A 21,244-nucleotide genomic window follows, 5' to 3' on the forward strand; every position below is an offset into this window, starting at 1 on the left:
AAAAGCTTTCCAGTGCTGGAGAGACCTAAGTGGGAAGGCCTGAAAAAGGATGCAGAGGTTGCGTCGTTTCTGCTCTGAGTAACACTGGTTTTGAGTGTGTGTTGCTGGCGACTAACAAGCTCTTGCTTGTGTACTGTATGTTAATTTTTTTTGTTCTTCCTTGTGGTTCGTTCGTCATCTTTGCTTTACTTTTCGCGAAGCTTTATTTTGCTTTGCTTCTGATAAAGAGACATCCACTCTTGCATTGAGTGTTCATGCATTTTGGGGGCGGAGCAATGAAGGGAGGGGTGTGTTTGTTTGGGGTGATTTCAAATATCAACAGTTTTTCTCAGAAATCCCTTACTGCACCTTAAACTCTTATGCCATCATTCACTCTGCGTTAGCCTTCTTTTCTGAATAAAAATCACAGGTCTTGGGAGTTTTAAAACTACTGTTTCTGACCCTAGTCACTGCGACTCCACGGGCGCTTTCATTTCGCTTTAAAGAACCAGCACTCTGAAAGCTCAGAAAATGCAGAACTGTAATCAAATACCATTATGCTATGAGTGCTTGTGGCTGAGCTCTCTAAATGCCCTCAGTGGGGCCAATTGATTGCCTTATTTGATTTGCACATGTACATAATTTGTCTTCTATCTTTTTAGAGCTGCTTTTTTATTTTACTCTTTATTACTGTGAAGCTGCTTTGAAACAATCTGTATTGTATAAAGCACTATATAAATAAAGGTGACATGACTTGACATACCAATATCTCAGCACTATTAAAGTAGCTTTTGAGACCTCTTTCTTTTCCCCCCAGAGATCCCAGGTTAGCTTAATGTAATTTCCCAGAATTCTGTGAACAATCAATCAATGGGAATATGCCTTTTCTTTACAGTTGCAAGTCACTGTTATTGTTCTCTCGCATACCCTGCTCTCTGAGACATGATGAATGTTTAGACTATCAGCAGATTGAGTACTGCAAACATGTTCTTGTTCCCATGGATAAGAAATCTAACCATAAGGAAAAAGGCCGAAGTGGTTTTCATTTGGGTTTTCGAATGCTCCCATGAAGAGCATCATTAATGTGTATTTACAACATGTTTTTGAAGCACTGAACATTGTAGCCAATCACAGACGTATCTGATCAGCGCGTGAACACAATGGCCAATCAGAGGTGTTTACGAATCCTCTCAACAGCGCTCAAAGCGTCACATTTTTAAAATTTCAGTACCGATTTGGTATCGCGGTCGGTACTTTTGACAACACTAATTATGAAATATCAGAACTCTTTACTGTTTTAATACATTTTAAAATGTAATTTATTCTTGGCAAAGCTGAATTTTCAGCAGTCTTCAGTGTCATATGATCCTTCAGAAATCGTTCTAATATGCTGATTTGGTGTTCAAGAACCATTTCTTATTATTATAAATGTTGAAAACTGTTGTGCTGGACACTTAAGACACAGGTTACAAGATATCAAGTGCCATTTTATTTTAAAGGTTGGTACACTTTTCAAATAAAATGTTTCACAAAAATATGTTTGATAGGTTTAAAATGATAAAACAATCAATTATTTTGTCACATTTTGCTTGTCAAGTGTTAGTGGTACATGTTCAGACATATAATTATTTTAAATGAGTCCAATCCTTTTCTATATTGATCGGGAATAATCTTCAGCATGCATGTTTATTGCATGTTTTAAAGTCTGTATCAAACCAAAGTTTCAATAGTATTTTCTTCCCTTTTGTAACATATATCAAGAGTGAAATGGCTTCTCGAACAAGAAAAAATGTAAGGCGGGACTTGATTTTGTTCCTTGGGAATTGATTGGATCATTGTGGTTTGCTGTTGGTGACAGGTTGTCCCGCCCTCATGCCAGTAAACACATCATCAGAGGAAGAGAAAGTTATTTTGATTAAAGAAATGCAAGGGCACATGAATTTTTAAATAATGCTGTGCATGGATATATAATTAAACAATAATTTCATGGTGACTTTTTAATTTCATGGTGACTTTAAAGATTTAAAATATCATTTAAAATACTTTATTTCATATTTTTGTCACACATTCAATCCTTGTTGTAAGTGACCCCTGTTTCCTCTACATTAATTACTCTCAAGGTCATGTCTCTAGAGTTTTTAAAATTAACAATCAACACTTGACCCTGTGAATGTACTCTCAATTTTTTTATTGTTTTCACAAATATTTCCTACACCCCTGATTACAGGGACAGTCCCCCTGAAGCATCCTGGGGTTAATTGTCTCACTCAAGTGAATAATGATGATTGGTTCGCGGGTTGCCCCAGTGTGGAATCAATAACCTCTAGGCGACCATTGGCCCATACCGCCACACTGCATCATGACACACGTGTTCATCGCGCTCATCAGCCTTACCCTGTTTTGTTCTCATGCAGATTTGAGAAGATGATTAGTGGGATGTACATGGGGGAGCTGGTCAGACTCATCCTGGTGAAAATGGCCAAAGACGGTCTGCTGTTCCAGGGACACACCACTCCAGATCTGCTCACCACTGGCCACTTCCAGACCTCCTTTGTCTCTGCCATCGAAAATAAAAAGTCAGTACCTTTTTGTAGCTCTACTCTACTCTACACAAACATCACTGTTCAGTTACGGTACATACCTCACTAATGAAGTCTTTTAAAAACATATTAAACAATTAAGACATTACTAACAGGTAAAGTAAATATAATGAATATAAAAGCTAATATAGTGGCAAGGCAAGTTTATTTATAAGCACATTTCATACACAATGGTAATTCAAAGTGCTTTACATAGAAAAGGAATTAAAATAATCATAAAATAATCACAACATGTGCATAAGAAATAAAAAAAATAACAATCGTATTTAACTAAAGGCTAAAATGCTGCCTGAATTACTAAGATTCGGGAGTACCCTTATCTGGAGTTGAAGAAATAAACAGTGAGGTTCGTGCTTTTACTCTAGACATGCCCTTTCTAGTGTCTCTTCACCCTCATGGAGGTGTTTGCACACTGATTCACTGCCTGTCCAATATGGCTTCAGTGCTCCCAATTAGAGTGCGTAAAAAACACAATGCGCTGCCTGCCTATGACGGCTCCCAGTGACTTTTTCACAATTATACACCCTTTGTTACACGGATGTATATTTAAACCGACCTGCGCCCGCAGGTGTGGCGTTTCTTCACTCATTTCTGAGTGCGAACCCTTATCACTCTCCCTTCTCTCAACCTCTTATAGTGTATATATTTAAAGCTGCAGTCTGTAACTTTTTTTGGTTAAAAATGATCCAAAAACAATTTTTGAGCAAGTACATAACCAGCCACTGTTCAAAACTATCTCATTATCTTAGCTCGATTCTCAATGGTAAGCTTGTAATAATGTTTTATAATAAGAGCGTCATTACGTCACGTCCGTAAACAGAAAGGAAGGAGTCTCGTCCAGGCTAGTCGGTTTTATCACGTGAGGATGCTGCCGGTAGCGGATCATTTATAGCCTTTTCTCACAGCAGCTGAAATAATTAAACTTATCATTTTGATGGCGGATTGTAATCCAGAAAGGTCCAAATGACAATCATCAGTGACAACTGGATATTCACCCATAGTCAAAAAGCAAAATACTTTGGACTGTGGAGTGGCTACAGAAATTGAAATCTACAGGTAACTCTAATATAAACTAAATACACATAGTCACATAATGCTGATGTTGTTAACATTAACAATTTGAGAACAATATAACAGTAATAATAATTTGCACGGTTTGGCATGATCCGAGCTAAGCGATCGGTAGATTTAATCATCATTGGCGCGATTTATTGTAGGCCTAATGCTTTTTTACTTGTTCAGATGATATTTTCCAGTGAAAATTCTTATATTGGTCATACTTTCATGACGTAGAATCTGTGATTCTGAAGTGCAGTATCCACACCGGTGTAGTGATTGACAGCAAACATTAGATTCACCCGCGCCGAGGAGCTGTGCCGAGGCACAACGCACGTACAGATTCCTATTCCGCATATTACTGCAATTGCAGGTTTCAAACAGAGATGGCGACAAAGAGGAAAAATCGTGGACTGCAGCTTTAATGAAATGCTCCCCTCTAGAGTTCATTTCTCTAGTGAACTAACATGCTGTGGGCTGACACTTGCCAGAGGTAAATGTAATGCTATGTGAGATATTATTCTCAAGATGTTTTATTGGTTTCTTTCCGTGGTTGAAACAATGGTTGAGAGATTACAAATAAACATATCTATGCATATATCAACTGTTCTTCTTCTGCGCTTTTTCCTGTTGCACACACCCCCTTCTGGATTGGAGTGTGGATCGCCTGTGACTGACTGTATTTATTATGCAACAAACCGTGACGGTTCGAGGCAAATACATGTACCGTTACAGCCCTAGTGAATAAATTTATACCACTTTTTCAAAAATACTGTACACATATAGTGATGGATAATACAGTCGATATGGTCAATATTGTCACCAACACTTTTTGAAACATCTCGTGGCACGGTTGTACCTAATACAGAAGAAACGTAGTTGATTAGCAATTCGTTCATTTGTGTTAAAGAAGAGGCGATCTGGTGGTGAAATGTGTTATTTTTAAAATCATTTGAATTATTTGAATTATTTGTTATTATTTGAAATCGTTACTGCTGTTATCAGTGGCGAAGGGCAGCGGTGTTCTCTTGGTGCTCGTGCACAGTCTTCACACAGACAAGCGCTTCTATTCGTTCAGGTGAAATCACAAAACAAAATGCAAACGTGTCCCTGCTCTTGATATACAATCTCTAATGAACATCTTTGGTTTTAAAGAGAATAAACCTAGAATAAAATAACAACCCAGAAGCTCTGGCACGCTTAAAAGAACTTCTTCCACCAGTCCATTAGAACAAATGAATCTTAAATGCAGATCTACGTATTTCTTCACTAATGTAAATACTCTCAGGACTAAACAAATGATATTATAGTAGATGTAAGGATAAAATTATCAAATTGAACCTGTGTCAATAAATTAAACTCGATTTACTACTGAAATTGATTTCTGGACATCGTAATGTTATATTGTGTGCATTTATTATTAGGGATGTCCCGATCAGGTTTTTTTGCCCTCGAGTCCGAGTCATTTGATTTTGAGTATCTGCCGATACCGAGTCCCGACCCGATACTTCTATAATACATCAAAAAAAGAATAAAGAAGAGCGAAAAAAAAAAAACAGATCCAGGACGTTCCTTATTTTTTATTTAATTACAAACAGAGCACTTCTGTGAGGTAGCTTGAACAATCAAGTAATAAATAACATAAATTGTTCACTTCACTTCACTTTAGTGCAACAGTAAATATAAAAAAGGCTAATATAAAAACAAATATATTTGGTTTGATTTGAGTATGCTGCAGTCTGTGTAATAACTAAAATAATGTTTATATATATCATATTTTCTGGCTAGTTTACTTTAGTTTTTTATAATACACCATACTTTAACCCAAACTGAATAATAAAAAACAAGTTTAAATGGGTAAATCTTCTATTATTATTTTTGATTCTTAATTTTCTTTTCTGTCACACTCAAATTCTTGTTAAAACACATTAGACATGCGTATTGTGTGCATTTTGAACACTTTTTGTGTGAAATTATATTTATTTTGTCCATCAAAAGTGTGCTTTCACTTTAATTACGCGTCAGCAGCGCAGCGCGTGTCTCGATCAGCTCCCTAGTTCAGTAGTCAGGGCACTGATCAGGGTATCAGCCACATTCACTTTCATTATATACTGATTCACGACCTGGGGAGCTAGGGAGCTGATTGAGACACAGGGATAGACTCGGTGCCGAGACGATCGCGGCACTGCTGCTTACGCGACGCTCCTGCCTGACGCTTTACGAGCTGCTCCTGCTGCCTGTGTGAATGCATCCGTTGGTTGACATGCACGCTGAAAAAAATATGCGCTACTCACGCGCCGCTTACGCTTGCACTGTGAAACAGGCCCAACTCTGTGCCACCGCATCACTATAGATGTGTTAAAAATAATGAGAATATATATACATATATATCCGAGTCCTGATCGGGAGGTAACGTCCGATTCCGATCGAGTCTGAAACCACATGATCGGGCCCGATTTCCGATCACGTGATCGGATCTGGACATCCCTATTTATTATTGTATATTTCTTTTATGCAATCTCCCCCCCTCCCCCCACACACTACTGTCCCACAAAACGAAACAAAGTTACGCCACTGGATTTCTGTGTTAGGAGCAACCTTTAGCCTAAGATTTTTTGTGAATACAGCCGCTGATTCTTTTTGTCATGATAATAATTATTCTCATTATTAATCTAGGCTGTCAATTTAATATTAAAAAATAAAATATTTAATCATGATTAAAAAAAAACTTCCACAAATAATGCATTAAAGGTGCAGTATGTAATAATTTTCGCTAGAGGCCTATTCAAAACAAAGGCGTAGCTTGATGATGCCAAATTTGAGCTTGGAATCTTGGGACATGTGGTCTTCACCTCAACGGACGGTGCAAAATAGGGATAGGACTCGGGAAGAAATCACGTTCATGGATGCGATAACGTTACTGTAGTATGAAGCAGAGCAGGACCGAGTGTTGTGGGAGCTGAACGAGGACTCTGGAGCGATTGCACAAAACATGCCTCACAAGCAGCGGAACTTTTTTATTATGAAACAGTCGCCGGCGCCGCCTCCGCTTTTCCGGTCATGAGTATGAGGTAACACAGCTCTGTTTATCATATTAGATACATTTGAGTGTGTTGAAAATATTATAACGTTACTCTGTGCGTTTGCTAGGCGGCTGCTGTGAGACACTGTTGCACACTGCAGTAAGATAGATTGATTTTAGAATATCATATTAAATGCTGGATGTCTTGTGTTGATAAATCACATGCAATTAATTTTAAAAGGTATTGTATGATGGAGAAAATTGTGTATTACTGTTACTAAAAATAAAGCTGCATCTGATTATGCTGTTAGCTACTTGACAAAATAGTGTTTTTCTCTGAGGCATGGTAAAGCATGGTACTCGCAAAATATCAAGAGAATTAGATTTAAACAATAATAATGTGTTGAGCTATATAACAACAATTAGTTTTCTGTCTATAAATATATCAAAACAGTTGTTTCCTTGTCTATTAAAACATGTAATATATTAAAGCGTCTTCGGTGTTTCCATGGTTTCTACATAATAAAACCGGAAACCGAGGGTAACACAGGTATGACGCAATTGACAGGCGACTCCTCCCACATCCCAGAGCCTTGGTTAAAATTGCAGTTTTCTCATGATTTAGAAATAGTTGGAAACATTTGGGATATCGTAAGTAATCAAGTGAACAAAATATATAACACTGGCCTAGTGGTTTTTGGATCTTTTACTGCAAAAATATTACATATTGCACCTTTAATGCTTTCAGTTCTGCAACAGAATGTAATTGGTGACAGTTCTTTGGATACTGCTCCAGAAAGCAGTGATACTAAGTTACTACTAAAACTTTCCCATGCTTGAGAGTGGCAGTCTCTTATGTTGCAACCTCATTAAATGGACCCCGTTTCGCTTTGACTGTCCCCATATTTAGCCCTCTCTCCAGCAAACCTAGCAGTCGGGAGTGCGCCTCACACAGAAGTAATTTGCTTCTCAAAATTACCTTATTGCCAGACCCACCATAAGGTCACAGGCTGAGCACAAATGAGTGTTAAACTTGTACTTTGGGTTTAACATTGTTAACCTGTTCAGATATCACACTTTCTGGAGTTTGAAGTTGGCAGAAAAACAAATTGAAATTTAGAATTATTATTGTTATTTGTATATAATTAAAATGTAATTAAATTAGAGCTTGAAGTAATAATGCCACCTTGGATGCACATTCTTGATGTATTGCTAAATATCACATCTCTTAGAAAAACCTATTTCTGAATTATTCATACCAAGAGGCACAGTATGTGTCTGTGAATTGATCCAAAAGTCACAGACCACAAGTGAAAATAAATCTTTTTTTTATTTCCTACAAATAAGATCAGGATAAGAATTTTGAAAAGTTGAGCTATACAGTGTCTAAGCATTTTGATATGACAGCAGCACAAGGACACAAACTTCACAAGTTAGATCAACACCCTATTTCATTCCTGTATAATATGAAGAGTACAGTAAAAAAAAAAAGAAAATTGTAATATTATTACAATTTATAATAAAATATAAATTTTAAATGTATTTAAAATAGAATGTTAATTTATTCCTGTGGCAGCAAAGTCCAGTCTTCAGTGTCACATGATCCTTCAGAAATCATTTTAATATGCTGATTTGGGGGCTCAAGAAACATTTCTTATTATTATCAATGTGGAAAACAGTTGTGCAGCTTAATATTATTCTGGAAACTGTAATACATTTTTTTTTCAGGATTCTTTGATGAATAGAAAGTTCAAAAGAACAGCATTTACATTTTTACATTACATTATGTGATGTAAAGGTTTTTACTGTCACTTATGGTTTGACTTATGGATATTCAGGTTAATATTCATTCAAACCCCCAAATTAATCAGAAGCAACATTGTCTCTTCTGCAGGAATAACGAAGGTCTGGTGAGTGCAGAGCAGCTGTTGAGAGGACTCGGACTGGACCCGTCCCCTGAAGACTGTGTGGCCACACAGAGGGTGTGTCAGATTGTGTCTACGCGTGCGGCCCATCTCTGTGCTGCCACGCTGGCGGCTGTGCTACGGCAGATCCGAGATAACAAAGCCGCAGAGAAATTGCGCACCACTATCGGCGTTGATGGATCGGTCTACAAAAACCACCCACAGTGAGTCCATTGTCAGTACTGGTGTGCGCTTGCTGTGGTACCAAATGATTACCTTATTCATACACCATGGTATTTACACTCCAATGTACTTAAAAGAATACCATGGCATATGTAATTTGTAGATGTTAGATTTCCACTTCTTTTCTGTTTCTTCTCGGTTGTTCTAACTCAACAAAATACTCAAAAGCTCATTACTGTTAGGTTGGACCCCTTGTAGGTGGTAAATGCGTTTCAGTAAAGCTATTGAGGCACAAAATTCAACTTGCTCACCAGTGCTGTAATTAAAGTGAGTTTTCGCCGTGTGTTAAACAGCAAAGGAGAAGGAGTGAGACAGAGAAAGGCAGTTACAAGTAGCGTTGCACTAGCCAACTCGCAACAGCTCTCTTTTGGGAGGTTTTTTTTTTTCTCCCCTACTGTGATCTGATGGAGTTTTAGTTCCGTGCCACTGTATCCTTTGTCTTGCACAGTTTGGGTTTAAAAGAAACTTAATATTCAGTAATATTATTGACTTAACTGCTCTGACACTGATTGATTGAGAAAAAAAATTGAACTGAATTTAGCTGTCATACTGTCATACTCCTTTGATTGAAGACTGATAAAAATGACAGACTAAACAACCTTTGTTGTTTCACTTCCCTGTAATGGATTGACAAGAAAATAGACTGACCGCAATAGACTAATCTAGACTGATCTTCAAAGAAGTTTTACTCTCTAAAAACATAGATCATTCTGTCTCTGCATTTATACCTTATTACTAGGGGTGTGACGAGACAGGTATCTCACGAGACGAGACGAGACAATATTTTTACACACCATTTTTAAGAAATCCTCAATGGCGAAATACATGACTAGAAAAAATATTCTGCAGGTGTATTTGAAATGTTTTAACTAATCATCTTAATGAATGTCATTTCAGTTCTACTTTCTGAGTATGAATTATCATATGCAGTAAAAGACAACAATACTCAAGTACTGTAAAAGGTTTTGCCACTAACTCAACTGACTGACTTCTCTTCTGTACGATTTCAGTCTCTTCAGACATTACTGTACATGATTTATGAGCTTCTACAACTTTTGACCTCCTAACTGAACTCCTTTCCACAAACTTATAGAAATAAAAACAGTATAAATAAAAATGGTAACACTTTACAATAAGGTCTCATTTATTAACATTAATGATTTAACCAACATCAACTAACAATGAGCAATATATTTGCTACAGTATTTATTAATCTTTGTTTATGTTAGTTAATAAAAATAGTCATTCATTGTTAGTTCATGATAGTTCACAGTGCATTAACTAATGTTAACAAATGAAACCTTATTGTTTGTGCTTAATTGTGCAGAAAACTGTTATTAATTTTTTATGGTAACACTTTACAAAAAGTGCAACCATAACATTTACATTTACATTTATTCATTTGGCAGACACTTTTATCCAAAGCGACTTACAAGTGAGGAATACAAGCGAGTCGCCATGACGAGGCAAATAGACAAGAAGTGCTCATAATGTAATTAGGCAAAAGTTATAGGCAGTGCTCAGATTATCCTAAACTACAATAGAGAGGGATTAGAGGAAGTGAAAGGATAGGAATAAGAAGGTTTTTTTTTTTTTTTTTTTTTTTAAGATGAGGTTAAGTGCTCACGAAAGAGATGGGTTTTCAGCTGTCTTTTGAATATTGCCAGGGATTCCGCATTCCGGATGAAGGCAGGAAGATCATTCCACCAGCAAGGGACAGTGAATGAGAATGTTCTGGAAAGTGATTTCGTGCCTCTCTGTGATGGTACCACAAGCCTTCGCTCCTTTAATGAGCGCAGGCTTCTGGTAGGAGTGTAGACTCGTAAGAGTGAGTGGAAGTAGGAGGGTGCTGAGCCTGTGGTAGATCTGTAAGCAAGCGTCAACGCCTTGAATTTGATGCGAGCAGCAAGTGGTAGCCCGTGAAGAGAGATGAAGAGAGGCGTGACGTGGGCTCTTTTGGGCTCGTTGAAGACGAGACGTGCTGCTGCGTTCTGAATCATTTGTAGAGGCTTGATTGTGCATGATGCCAATCCAGCCAGAAGTGCATTGCAGTAATCAAGCCTAGAAATGACCAGGGCCTGGACCAGAAGTTGTGTTGCATGTTCTGTTAGAAAGGGCCTGATTTTCCTGATGTTGTATAGTGTAAATCTGCATGACCGAGCTGTCTTTGCAATGTGGTCTTTGAAGGTCAGTTGATCATCAAGGATTACTCCAAGATTTCAGGCCGAATTTGACGGGGTAATTGAGGATGTGCCTAGCTGGATGCTGAAATCATGATTTAGAGTCGGATTGGCAGGGAAGACGAGAAGCTCAGTCTTAGCCAGGTTGAGCTGTAGATGATGTTCTTTCATCCATGCCGAGATGTCCCCCAGACAGCTTGAGGTTTGTGCAGCTACAGTGGGATCATCTGGTTGGAATGAAAGGAAGAGTTGTGTGTCATCAGCATAGCAATGGTAGGAGAAACCATGTGCCTGAATGATGGGAGCAAGTGATGTAGTGTAAATGGAGAAGAGGAGGGGTCCAAGAACTGAACCCTGAGGAACACCCGTGGTCAGTTGATGAGCTTTGGATACCTCCCCTCTCCAGGCAACCCTGAAAGACCTTCCTGTGAGATAGGATTCAAACCAGAGAAGTGGAGTACCTGTGATGCCCAGTGATGAGAGGGTGGACAGAAGGATCTGATGATTCACCGTGTCAAAGGCAGCAGATAGATCGAGCAGAATGAGAACTGATGATTTGGAATCGGCCTTTGCAATCCGCAGGGATTCAGTGACCGACAGCAGTGCAGTCTCAGTCGAGTGGCCACTCTTGAAACCAGATTGATTGACATCCAATTGGTTGCTCTGTGAGAGGAAAGATGACACCTGGTTGAAAACAACTCGTTCAAGTGTTTTTCCTATGAATGGTAGGAGAGAAATAGGTCTGTAGCTGTCTACAAGAGACGTGTTTAATGTGGGTTTCTTAAGCAGTGGGGTTACCCGAGCCTGCTTGAATGTGTTAGGGAAAGTGCCAGTGTGGAGAGATGTGTTGATGATGTGTGTCAGTGCTGGTAAGAGTGTAGGAGCGATGGCTTGTAGAAAGTGTGAGGGGATGGGATCTAGAGGGCAGGTAGTAGGATGACTGGAGAGGAGAAGTTTGGATACTTCTGTCTCAGTGAGGGGGGAGAATGAAGAGAGGAGGTGTGTGGTTGTGTGTGTGGTTGGTCTGAGTTCCTGTGTGTGTGGAGCGGAGATGTTTTGTCAGTGAAAAATTTAGCAAAATTATCAGCAGTAAGGGATGAGGTGGGTGGTGGTGGAGGGGGGCAGAGGAGAGAGTTGAATGTTTTGAAAAGTGTGCGTGTGTTTGAAGCACTGTTGATTTTGTTGTGGAAATAGGAGGATTTAGCAGTATGAATTTCAGCCGAAAAGGATGAGAGCAGAGATTGATAGCTACTTAGGTCAGATTGGTCTTTTGATTTGTGCCACTTCCTCTCTGCAGCCCTTAGTTTGGTCCGATGTTCACGAAGAACATCAGATAACCAGGGATTAGAGGGAGTGGCACGTGCAGGCCTGGATGACAGAGGACAGATACTATCTAGAGAAGAAGTTAATGTGGAACATAAAGTGTCTGTTGCTGCATTCACATCCAGAGATGAGAATTGTGAGGGTGAGGGAAGGGAGGATGATACAGTAGAGGAAAGATCAGAAGAAGAAATAGAGCGCAGGTTTCGTCTGAAGGTAACTGGTAGCGGGGTTGGTGGTGAACAAATGGGGAGTTGAAGATTAAAAGTAATGAAAAAATGATCAGAAAAGTGCAGAGGTTTTACCAGAATGTTGTCGGTGATGCAGTTGCGTGTGTAAATGAGATCAAGTTGGTTGCCAGATTTGTGTGTACTTGTGGTCATGAGCCGATTAAGATCGAATGAGGCTAGAAGAGAGCGGAAGTCTGAAGCATAAGGCTTCTCTAGATGAATGTTGAAATCGCCAAAAACTACAAGTGGGCTACCATCCTCTGGGAATGAGGACAGCAGCATGTCCAGTTCCTCTACAAAGGTACCCAGTTGGCCTGGGGGGCGATAAATTACTACGATATGAATTTTGATAGGAATTGAGATTGTAATAGCATGAAACTCAAATGAATTGTAGTTGCAAAGAGAGGAATGAGTCGAGTATTTCCAATTGTCAGAAATGAGAAGACCTGTGCCCCCACCCCTCCCAGATTGGCGAGGGGCATGAGAGAAAGTGAAGTTGTTAGAGAGAGCAGCAGGGGTTGCTGAGTCCTCTGGACGAATCCAGGTCTCAGTCAAGCCCAAGATATTAAGAGAAGAATTAGTAGCAAAGGCTGGAATGAAGTCAGCTTTGTTAACTGCTGACTGACAATTCCATAGACCCACAGAGACAGAGAGAGGAGTATTAGTGTTAGAAGAGGAGTAAATAGACCGCAGGTTAGAAGCATTGCGCTGCCTTTTACGAGGGTTAGTGGAGCGTTGCTGAGAGACAACAGGAATGTGTTGAAAGCACATGGTGCGGAAGAAGGAAAAGTGTGAAAGAAGGGAAGAAACTTAAGTGTTTACCGGTTTCGTTGCTCGGTGGAGTCGCGCAGGTAGAGTCACATGTCTTTACCCGAGTCGGTCTTCACACGAGGAGGCTGAACGCTCCCGCTGACGGTGCTCTTGCGTCCGTCACCACTGCCAGCTCGCTAGTCCTGCGCGCTAGTATGCTTTCCCTCGCCAGGCCCGCCTTGCAAATCAGCACTGCAAAAGCCTAAACCCGTGAATGGCTGAAAACCGAAACTAACTAAAGCTTAAGTGCGGGCAATAACACCAATAAAGTCTGCAAACGCGGCTGTTATTCTAAACAAGTACAATTAAAAAACAATTATAGACGAGGTTGGAAATAGGACAAACACAGATACGAATTAAATCCTTCCTAGCAGCAAATAATAAACGAAGCAACTGACCCAGAACAGATATTAAGCAAAACACTTACGTGCTCTTGCGTCCGTCACCACTGCCAGCTCGCTAGTCCGCACTCTCGCACTCTCTCAATATTCAAAGTGCAAATAAGACCAATTTTTCTTTGATACAGAGCTAAGAGATGGTTACAACTACACTGCCCAGCCTAAAATAGCTTTCATATTGAGAGATATTTGCATTAATCAGGGAGCCGCTTTCAAATGCGGGATATTGAAATCACGTTTGAATGCGCGCTCGCGTTTACTTTCACTTTCACGATCGCGCGTCACTCTGTAAATATGGAGTGGCGGCGACCATTATCCAACTGAATTAAATGTTTTTTATTTAAATACAAAGCAAAACGACAGTGGAGGCGTAATGTAAACGAAGCGGTGGCATATTCTTTCCTAATCATCCTAACACTCTGTCATGGCAACATCACGTGCCACGAGATCTCGTCACACCCTTACTTGTTACTCATTTAAGTGTTGTACAATGTCTGAGCAAAGCAGGACGATGGTTCGTCAGTTCATTCATAAACTCATTGGTCTCTACATAAGAGCCCGTTTCACTAGCTCCATGATTCTTCCTGGATGTTGTCAGAGAGTTTGGCAAGGCCATAAACGCAGCAGGGAGTTAAATTTCTGGGGGCTTTTAACAGCCACCCACTGAGACACGGCTGCATGCATCGATTTCCTCTGATTCCTCAATGACTATGTAAATGAAGTGTATGACTGAAAAATTATCTGGTGATCTTTTAGTGAGTGCTGTGCAACAATATGGATAGATATTTTCCAGAAAAAAAGTGATTAGGAATTTTTATTGCTGTCTTGGAGTTTCATTTATTATTATAATAACTCTTTCATTTTCAGTTATTGTTGCTTATTTCAGTTATTGTTGCTGTCGATCGATTACATTTTTTTAATTTAATCAGATTTGGCTGAAAAATTACCCCCAAACAATAATTTAAAGTCATTATTGTGTTAATGAGAAAAGCATCACATAGACATTACAAAAAGTAGCTTTAGAAAGAAATATTTTATTTGATTCAACATATAATTTATTACACACAAACTTTTAAGCCCAAAGTATAGTTCACTTTTTACACATACTCAAGGGTCAGCGTAGAGTATGCACGTAATATACACGCACCGCCAGATTTTTGTAACCGCAGGTTGCACACACGCATTATTTATTTATTTTTGCAGTAATTAGTTTATCCACAAGGTGGCAACCTTGCCCTGGGGTCATTGATTCACAGTGTAGTCAAATAAAAACTGCATAAACAGAACAGACCGGAACGCATGCAAGCTACAGCGACAATGGAGGCCTACATAGAGGAGAGATTGTGCAAAGAGGTTAGAAAGTACCCTCAATTATACAACTCTAGCATGAAAGAATACAAAGATGTTTAGACGGGTTGTAACTCAAACGCGAAAGATTGCTCAAAACTTTGCATGCATCGAACACAGGTGTATGCGTACGAGTCAAATGAATACTTTGCAAGGCTGTGCGTTCGACTGTTCGCGCACACTACCCTACACGTAAAAAAATGAAGTATACCCAGGGCTTTCTGAATTTGAATTTAGGTATATTTATAGACCAAAACAGTTTGGTTACCAAGAAAATATCTTCTTTTACTTTCCGCAAAAGAAAGTCATACAGGTTTGAAATGAAAGAGGGTGAGTAAATGATGACAGAATTTTAATTTTTGGGTAAACTATCCCCAAAATATGATTATTATTTTTTTTTTTTTTTATGAAATTATACACTAACTAAGAAACTAAAAATGCCAGTAGTTGGCAGTAAATGTCTAAATGAGTAAGTCATTAGCTGCATCTTATTTTGAAGGCTGCGTCCTCCGGAGGTCACATTTGAAGGCTGTGTACGTCATCGAGGCGGTCTCATGTAAGAAATGTAAGCTATAGACACAAAAAGTCATACAGGGGCTTTTTTGCCCTGATATCCACGCAGTGAGCTGTTCCCTGCTTCATTTTTGTCATCACCAATCAACTGTATGAAATGTAAGATGACGTACATGTCTAGGACGGGGTGGGTCACGGGTTATTTTTTCGTAACAGGAGTTATGAAATAACTCATCTATATACTATATACTGTATATACTTTCACAGTTCTAACATTATATACTTAAATAGTTTGCCCTGAGACTCCAACAGCAGCAATTAGCTTATTGCTGATGTTTATCTCTCTTTGATAATAAGTTAACTTTGGTGTTGTGCAGAGCACTTATTTAAATGGCTTATGCTTTATGAATGCAAAGCAATCTGCAAGCATCAACGTTAATTGGCTGTGCTATTTTAATCTGGCATGCCCAGTTTTTCACAGCTTTCATCATCCAGGGTCCTAACACATCCATTCTTAGAAATGGTTTATGTTTGAACATTTCCTGAAGGTGTGGATGGCACTTTCAGAGAGGACTATACATCTTTGTACATCAAGATGTGTCTGTGTTGATTGGCTGTGCACAACTGCCACCACATGCCAGTCATGTGTATTTTATTTTAATATGTGTGGCATGACCATAAGACAACTTTCTTTAAAGGGAAAGTCAACAATAATGAGATTGAAATGAGGCAATAGTCAGGTTTCTGCCTCCTACACTTACATCTACAATCAAAGTTACACAACTTAATTGATTTCAATGGGAGTGAGCGATCTATTTTTGCCCCGTTATACTGCGGCATGTACTTCCAGTGTATATTAGATGTTGCAGTTGAACTGGTTTTCTTATACATCAAATGAAACCTTTTAGTCTTTTGCAGTTAATTTATGAATCATATAACATCATTTAGACTGTTTTCTAACATGGCCAATTTAAATATTCCTCTAATGATCTATCTTCATTCCAGTCTTGCTTCAAGTTCAAGTGGTTATTGAGTAACTACTTGACAGCAAGAAATGATCTGTTTTACCTGGATGAATGCATAGTTTTAAATACAGAAGCTGCAATAGCAAGGGATTGTCCTTCAATAATTCAGATCAACTTTTCTGTCCCCTAGACTGACTCAATATAGTTTTAAATGGCGGATAGTAGCTTTAATCTTTTATGTCAAAATGTTGTTTTGCCAGAATTTCTTTCTTTTATATTTATCAGACTTTTTAACATACCCTTACATATTTTATTTTATTTTATTTTATTTTATTTTACAAGTCTAGTGCTTATCCAACTTTTTTCTCTCTAAAAAAATGTCAGATGAGCCAAATGTTATTCCCATCACACACAATGTCAAAAATCCACACGTTATTCCAAAATCCACTTGAAGTTTGATCAAGGCCATGTTAAATATTTTTATGTTCATTTTTTTGAGTTCATATATAATTTGTATAACTGAAGATTGAAGAATCACCAAACTACAATTTGGAATCTTAAAGTAGTCGTTCTCGGACCTTTAAATGTACTCTCTACCATGCAACCTACTATTTTATTATGAATTAATGTTATTTTTTCCTGTGCCCCGTCTTTCACATTTTCCTCACCTTTTCTTCCTTTTCCTGTCCTCTTCTTTCTTTGCTTTTAAACTCTTTTCTCTCTCTTACACACACACACACACACTCTTTTGCTCTGTGGCTTTTTCCGGTAGGTTTGCCCGGCGACTGAATAAAATGGTTCGATCATTGGTGCCCGACTGCGACGTGCGTTTCATGCGCTCTGAAGATGGCAGCGGCAAGGGGGCTGCCATGGTTACAGCTGTAGCATACCGGCTGGCAAAGCAGCATGCGGAACGTCAGTGTATCCTGGACACCCTACGCCTCAATCGGGATCAGCTCCTGGAGGTGAAGAAAAGGATGGAGGATGAGATGAACAGAGGCCTGGCTAAAAAAACACACTCTGTGGCCACTGTTAAAATGCTTCCCACCTTTGTGCGTGCCACACCGGATGGAACAGGTTAGAGTGAGAATTTTCACTTTTGGGTGAACTAAATTTCTCTTTTATTCACCCTTGTGTTCCAAAACCAATTTATTTTGTGTGTGTGAAAGCAAAATTATTTATTATTATAATTTTTTTTAAACCTTACAACAGTTCATACAACAATTCATAGTGAGCACATCTGTCGAGCTCCAAAATGAACATAAAGCACAATGAAAGCACAATAATTACGCTCCAAATGACTAGTACAATATATTCCAAGTATACTGAAATCATAGCTACGTGTGAAGAACAGACTGGAATGTACTGTAAGTCGCTGCATGTACTGTAAGTTCTGTAAGTAGGATAATAGCTTTGCCAAAATAGATTTGGTATTTTGCATTTATCTTTTTTATTTTGCATTTTACTTATTTATTTGTTTTGCATTTTATTTATTTGTTTTGCATTTTACGTATTGATTGATTTTGTTTTGCATTTTACTTATTTATTTGTTTTGCATTTTACATATTTATTGATTTTTCACATTTTGCTTGATTTGTTTTACATTTTATTGATTTGTTTTGAATTTTGTTTTGCATTTTACTTATTATTATTTTATTTCTAATCTGGACATTTATGTAATTACATACAAGCTCTGGTGGATTTGTTGCTTTGTTTTTTCCATCCTCTTTGAAACCCATTGACAGATGTTGCCACTATAAACTGTTCTATGAAAACAGCTGCAAAAATGTATTCTTGTGTGCTCATGGAATAAATAACAGTAACAGCTTTGGAGATCTGATCACAAATAAGAATGTACTGCATGCAAAATAAGATGTCATTCTATCTTGCCCGAGAATCAAAGATATAATTTGGAGGGAAAGTGTTTGAATATAAATTTGTAACTGTGCATAATGCATCATTTCCTGATAGAATTTAAGTGCACAATTCAAGCTTGCTTTTAAAATGGCAACAATTTCTGAGAATGTTTTCTTGCATAATTTCATAAAATTATATTCCTGATTGTGTACAGTATATCAGCAGAGACAAATCATATAGAACAGAAAGTGCTCGTAACATCAACTGCTCATCTGTCTTGCCTACACTAGACCACAGTATCTCATGGTATCTCACTTCACTCCCATGCTGCTTGTTTGCATAAAGAGTTTCTCAATTGCCAGTGTACACTCTCACCCGTGTTGCTTCAAATCACTGTCTCTCCTTTAAAATTGTGCTTTAAATCAACAAAATGATTGGTTACATTAGTGAAGTAGAAACAGATTCGGCTTCCTTCGCTCTCTGTAGGTTTTGAAAGGCTAAGACTACTTGAAAAATACATCTGTGTTGCATTTGTCTGATGTTTTTACAGCATTATAATTTGAGTAAAAACTATGAATTTGAGTATGAATTAGGTACGTCAGCCTGTTGCTTTAATTACAACAGCGTTCTAATTGCATAATCTCCACGTTTGTGTAAAACCTGATGGTCATGTTCTCCAGCATGATTTAAGAATGTTTCAGAGCATCTTACACTTCGATGAAAGCAAGAAAATGGTACATATCTGCAGAGGTGATCACATGATCCATGTTACTAATTTACTCTACCGTTCAAAAGTTTAGGGTCAGTAAGATATGTTTTTAAGATATTAAATTGAGAAATTAAATACATTTATTCGGCAAGGACATTTTGAATAAAAAATATATATTTCAGCAGTTGATAACTCCTTGATGATAAATGTTTCTTGAGCACTAAATCAGCATATTAGAAAGATTTCTGAAGGATCATGTGACACTGAAGACTGGGGTAATAATGATGCTGACAATTCAGCTTTAAAATGTATTTATATAACAGAAATATATATTTCATTTAACAGAAAAATTTTGCTGTATTTTTGATCAAATAAATGCAGACTTTGTTCAAATATCTTAGTCCAAACTCTTGAACCGTAGTGTACTTATTAAAATCGTGACCTAGAAATGGTGCCAAATCGTAATTATTTTTCATGAATTTTACATTATAACATTTATAGGGCCAGTTTTACTAACAACTTGCGCCAGAGCAAACCCTCTTTTGGTGTTAAAAAACTACTAAAGTATTTACTAAAGTCACATTGAAAAATTGACACTGAAAGGCATGGACACAGTTATTTTTGCGACTGACCTTATTACATATGCATTTATAGGAGTTTTGGTATTTGCGCCATTATTTACCACCCAAAAAAAGCATGTCTTAAAATCTCCTCTTAAAATTTCCTGATAATTTGAACCATGTCATCAAAGATGTTTATGTCTTCTTTCTTCAGTCGAAAAGAAATTAAGATGTTTGAGGAAAACATTCCAGGATTTTAGAACTAATCCTTTAAACCAGACACTAATTGGTAGATTGCGTTGGTCATTATGGAAATTGTCCTTTTAATTTGTGAGTTGTCAGTAGATCACACACAGAACTTTCCATTCCCATCGTCGCTTTTTTGGAATTGCACTCTCACACTGATTTGCCCTGTTCAGTAAATCTGGCCCTTATTGTGGTCTCAGTCTTTTGAAAGTCCTTGTCAGTGTGCTGGTACAGTTAAAATGCAAGTGAGATGGAGTGACAAAGGAGATACAAATCACTTACCCCTCCATATCTGCTCCGTACCACCTCCGTAATTGGACTTTTCCAAAACCTCTGAGCCTAGTTGAAAAAGTTGATTGGTGTGTGGGTGTGCATCTGAACAAGATGGTGTGTGCTCTATCATGTGTATGAGTCACACGGTCTCTGAATCTATTGTGCATGCTCTACAGAGCGTGGTGACTTCTTGGCACTGGATCTGGGCGGCACAAACTTCAGGGTGCTCTTGGTGCGCGTTCGAGGTGGGAAACGACGGAGTGTGGAGATGCATAATAAGATCTACACCATCCCCCAAGACATTACGCAGGGCACTGGCGAGGAGGTACGCCCACCAATCATATTCCACATTAAAGCTCATTCAAGATGTGAATTACGTACATGGTGGATTCCTTTCATTGTAAGATGATGACATTGCAGTGGAAAAATAATGCGAGTTGGTTTTCTTTTTTGGATTTTCTCAACTGAGCTGCTGAATTGAAATGACAGTGACTCTAATACAAGATGCTATTGTGTGTCTTGATTGTAAATCAAGCACACTAGAAGTACTATGCACCTAATAAAGATATCCCTGTTTTTGAACCTGAAAAACACTCACCTATTTGCAATTTATTTGAAAGTGGTCACCGGATAGCACTCAAGCAGTACTATCCAGCTTCCAGCTGCATACATAGTGGTGTATTGTAGGATAGAATTGCATATCCAGACACTTGATTTCCAATTTCATATTGACATGACATGAATGGAAGTTGTTGTGACAAGTACATGTCACAGATTATGGACTTGTGCATGAATGATCCTTTGTCTTCACCTACGTATGTGTGTGTCTGTGTGTGTGTGTGTGAATGGTTTTCTGCAGTTGTTTGATCACATAGTGCACTGTATAGCTGACTTCTTGGAGTATATGGGTATGAAGGGGGCATCCCTGCCTCTTGGTTTCACCTTCTCGTTTCCCTGCCATCAGACCCGACTCGACCAGGCAAGTCCACACATACACACATATACATACGTGTCTGTCCACCTATCCAAATG

At 38.4% G+C, this 21,244-nt stretch overlaps 1 protein-coding gene across 1 annotated transcript in view; it reads left to right on the plus strand.

Moving 5' to 3' along the window:
* Positions 1 to 21,244, plus strand: part of hk2 (hexokinase 2) — a 62,611-nt gene that overhangs the window by 31,620 nt on the left and 9,747 nt on the right. Inside the window, exons 8-12 of the mRNA XM_048188904.1 lie at positions 2,394 to 2,555; positions 8,552 to 8,785; positions 17,340 to 17,644; positions 20,389 to 20,537; positions 21,072 to 21,191. Coding sequence (XP_048044861.1) covers positions 2,394 to 2,555; positions 8,552 to 8,785; positions 17,340 to 17,644; positions 20,389 to 20,537; positions 21,072 to 21,191 — 970 coding nt within the window. The remainder of the gene's footprint in view (positions 1 to 2,393; positions 2,556 to 8,551; positions 8,786 to 17,339; positions 17,645 to 20,388; positions 20,538 to 21,071; positions 21,192 to 21,244) is intronic.

The sequence above is a fragment of the Megalobrama amblycephala genome, linkage group LG4 (genome assembly GCF_018812025.1).
Source record: "Megalobrama amblycephala isolate DHTTF-2021 linkage group LG4, ASM1881202v1, whole genome shotgun sequence".
Taxonomy (NCBI): Eukaryota; Metazoa; Chordata; class Actinopteri; order Cypriniformes; family Xenocyprididae; genus Megalobrama; species Megalobrama amblycephala.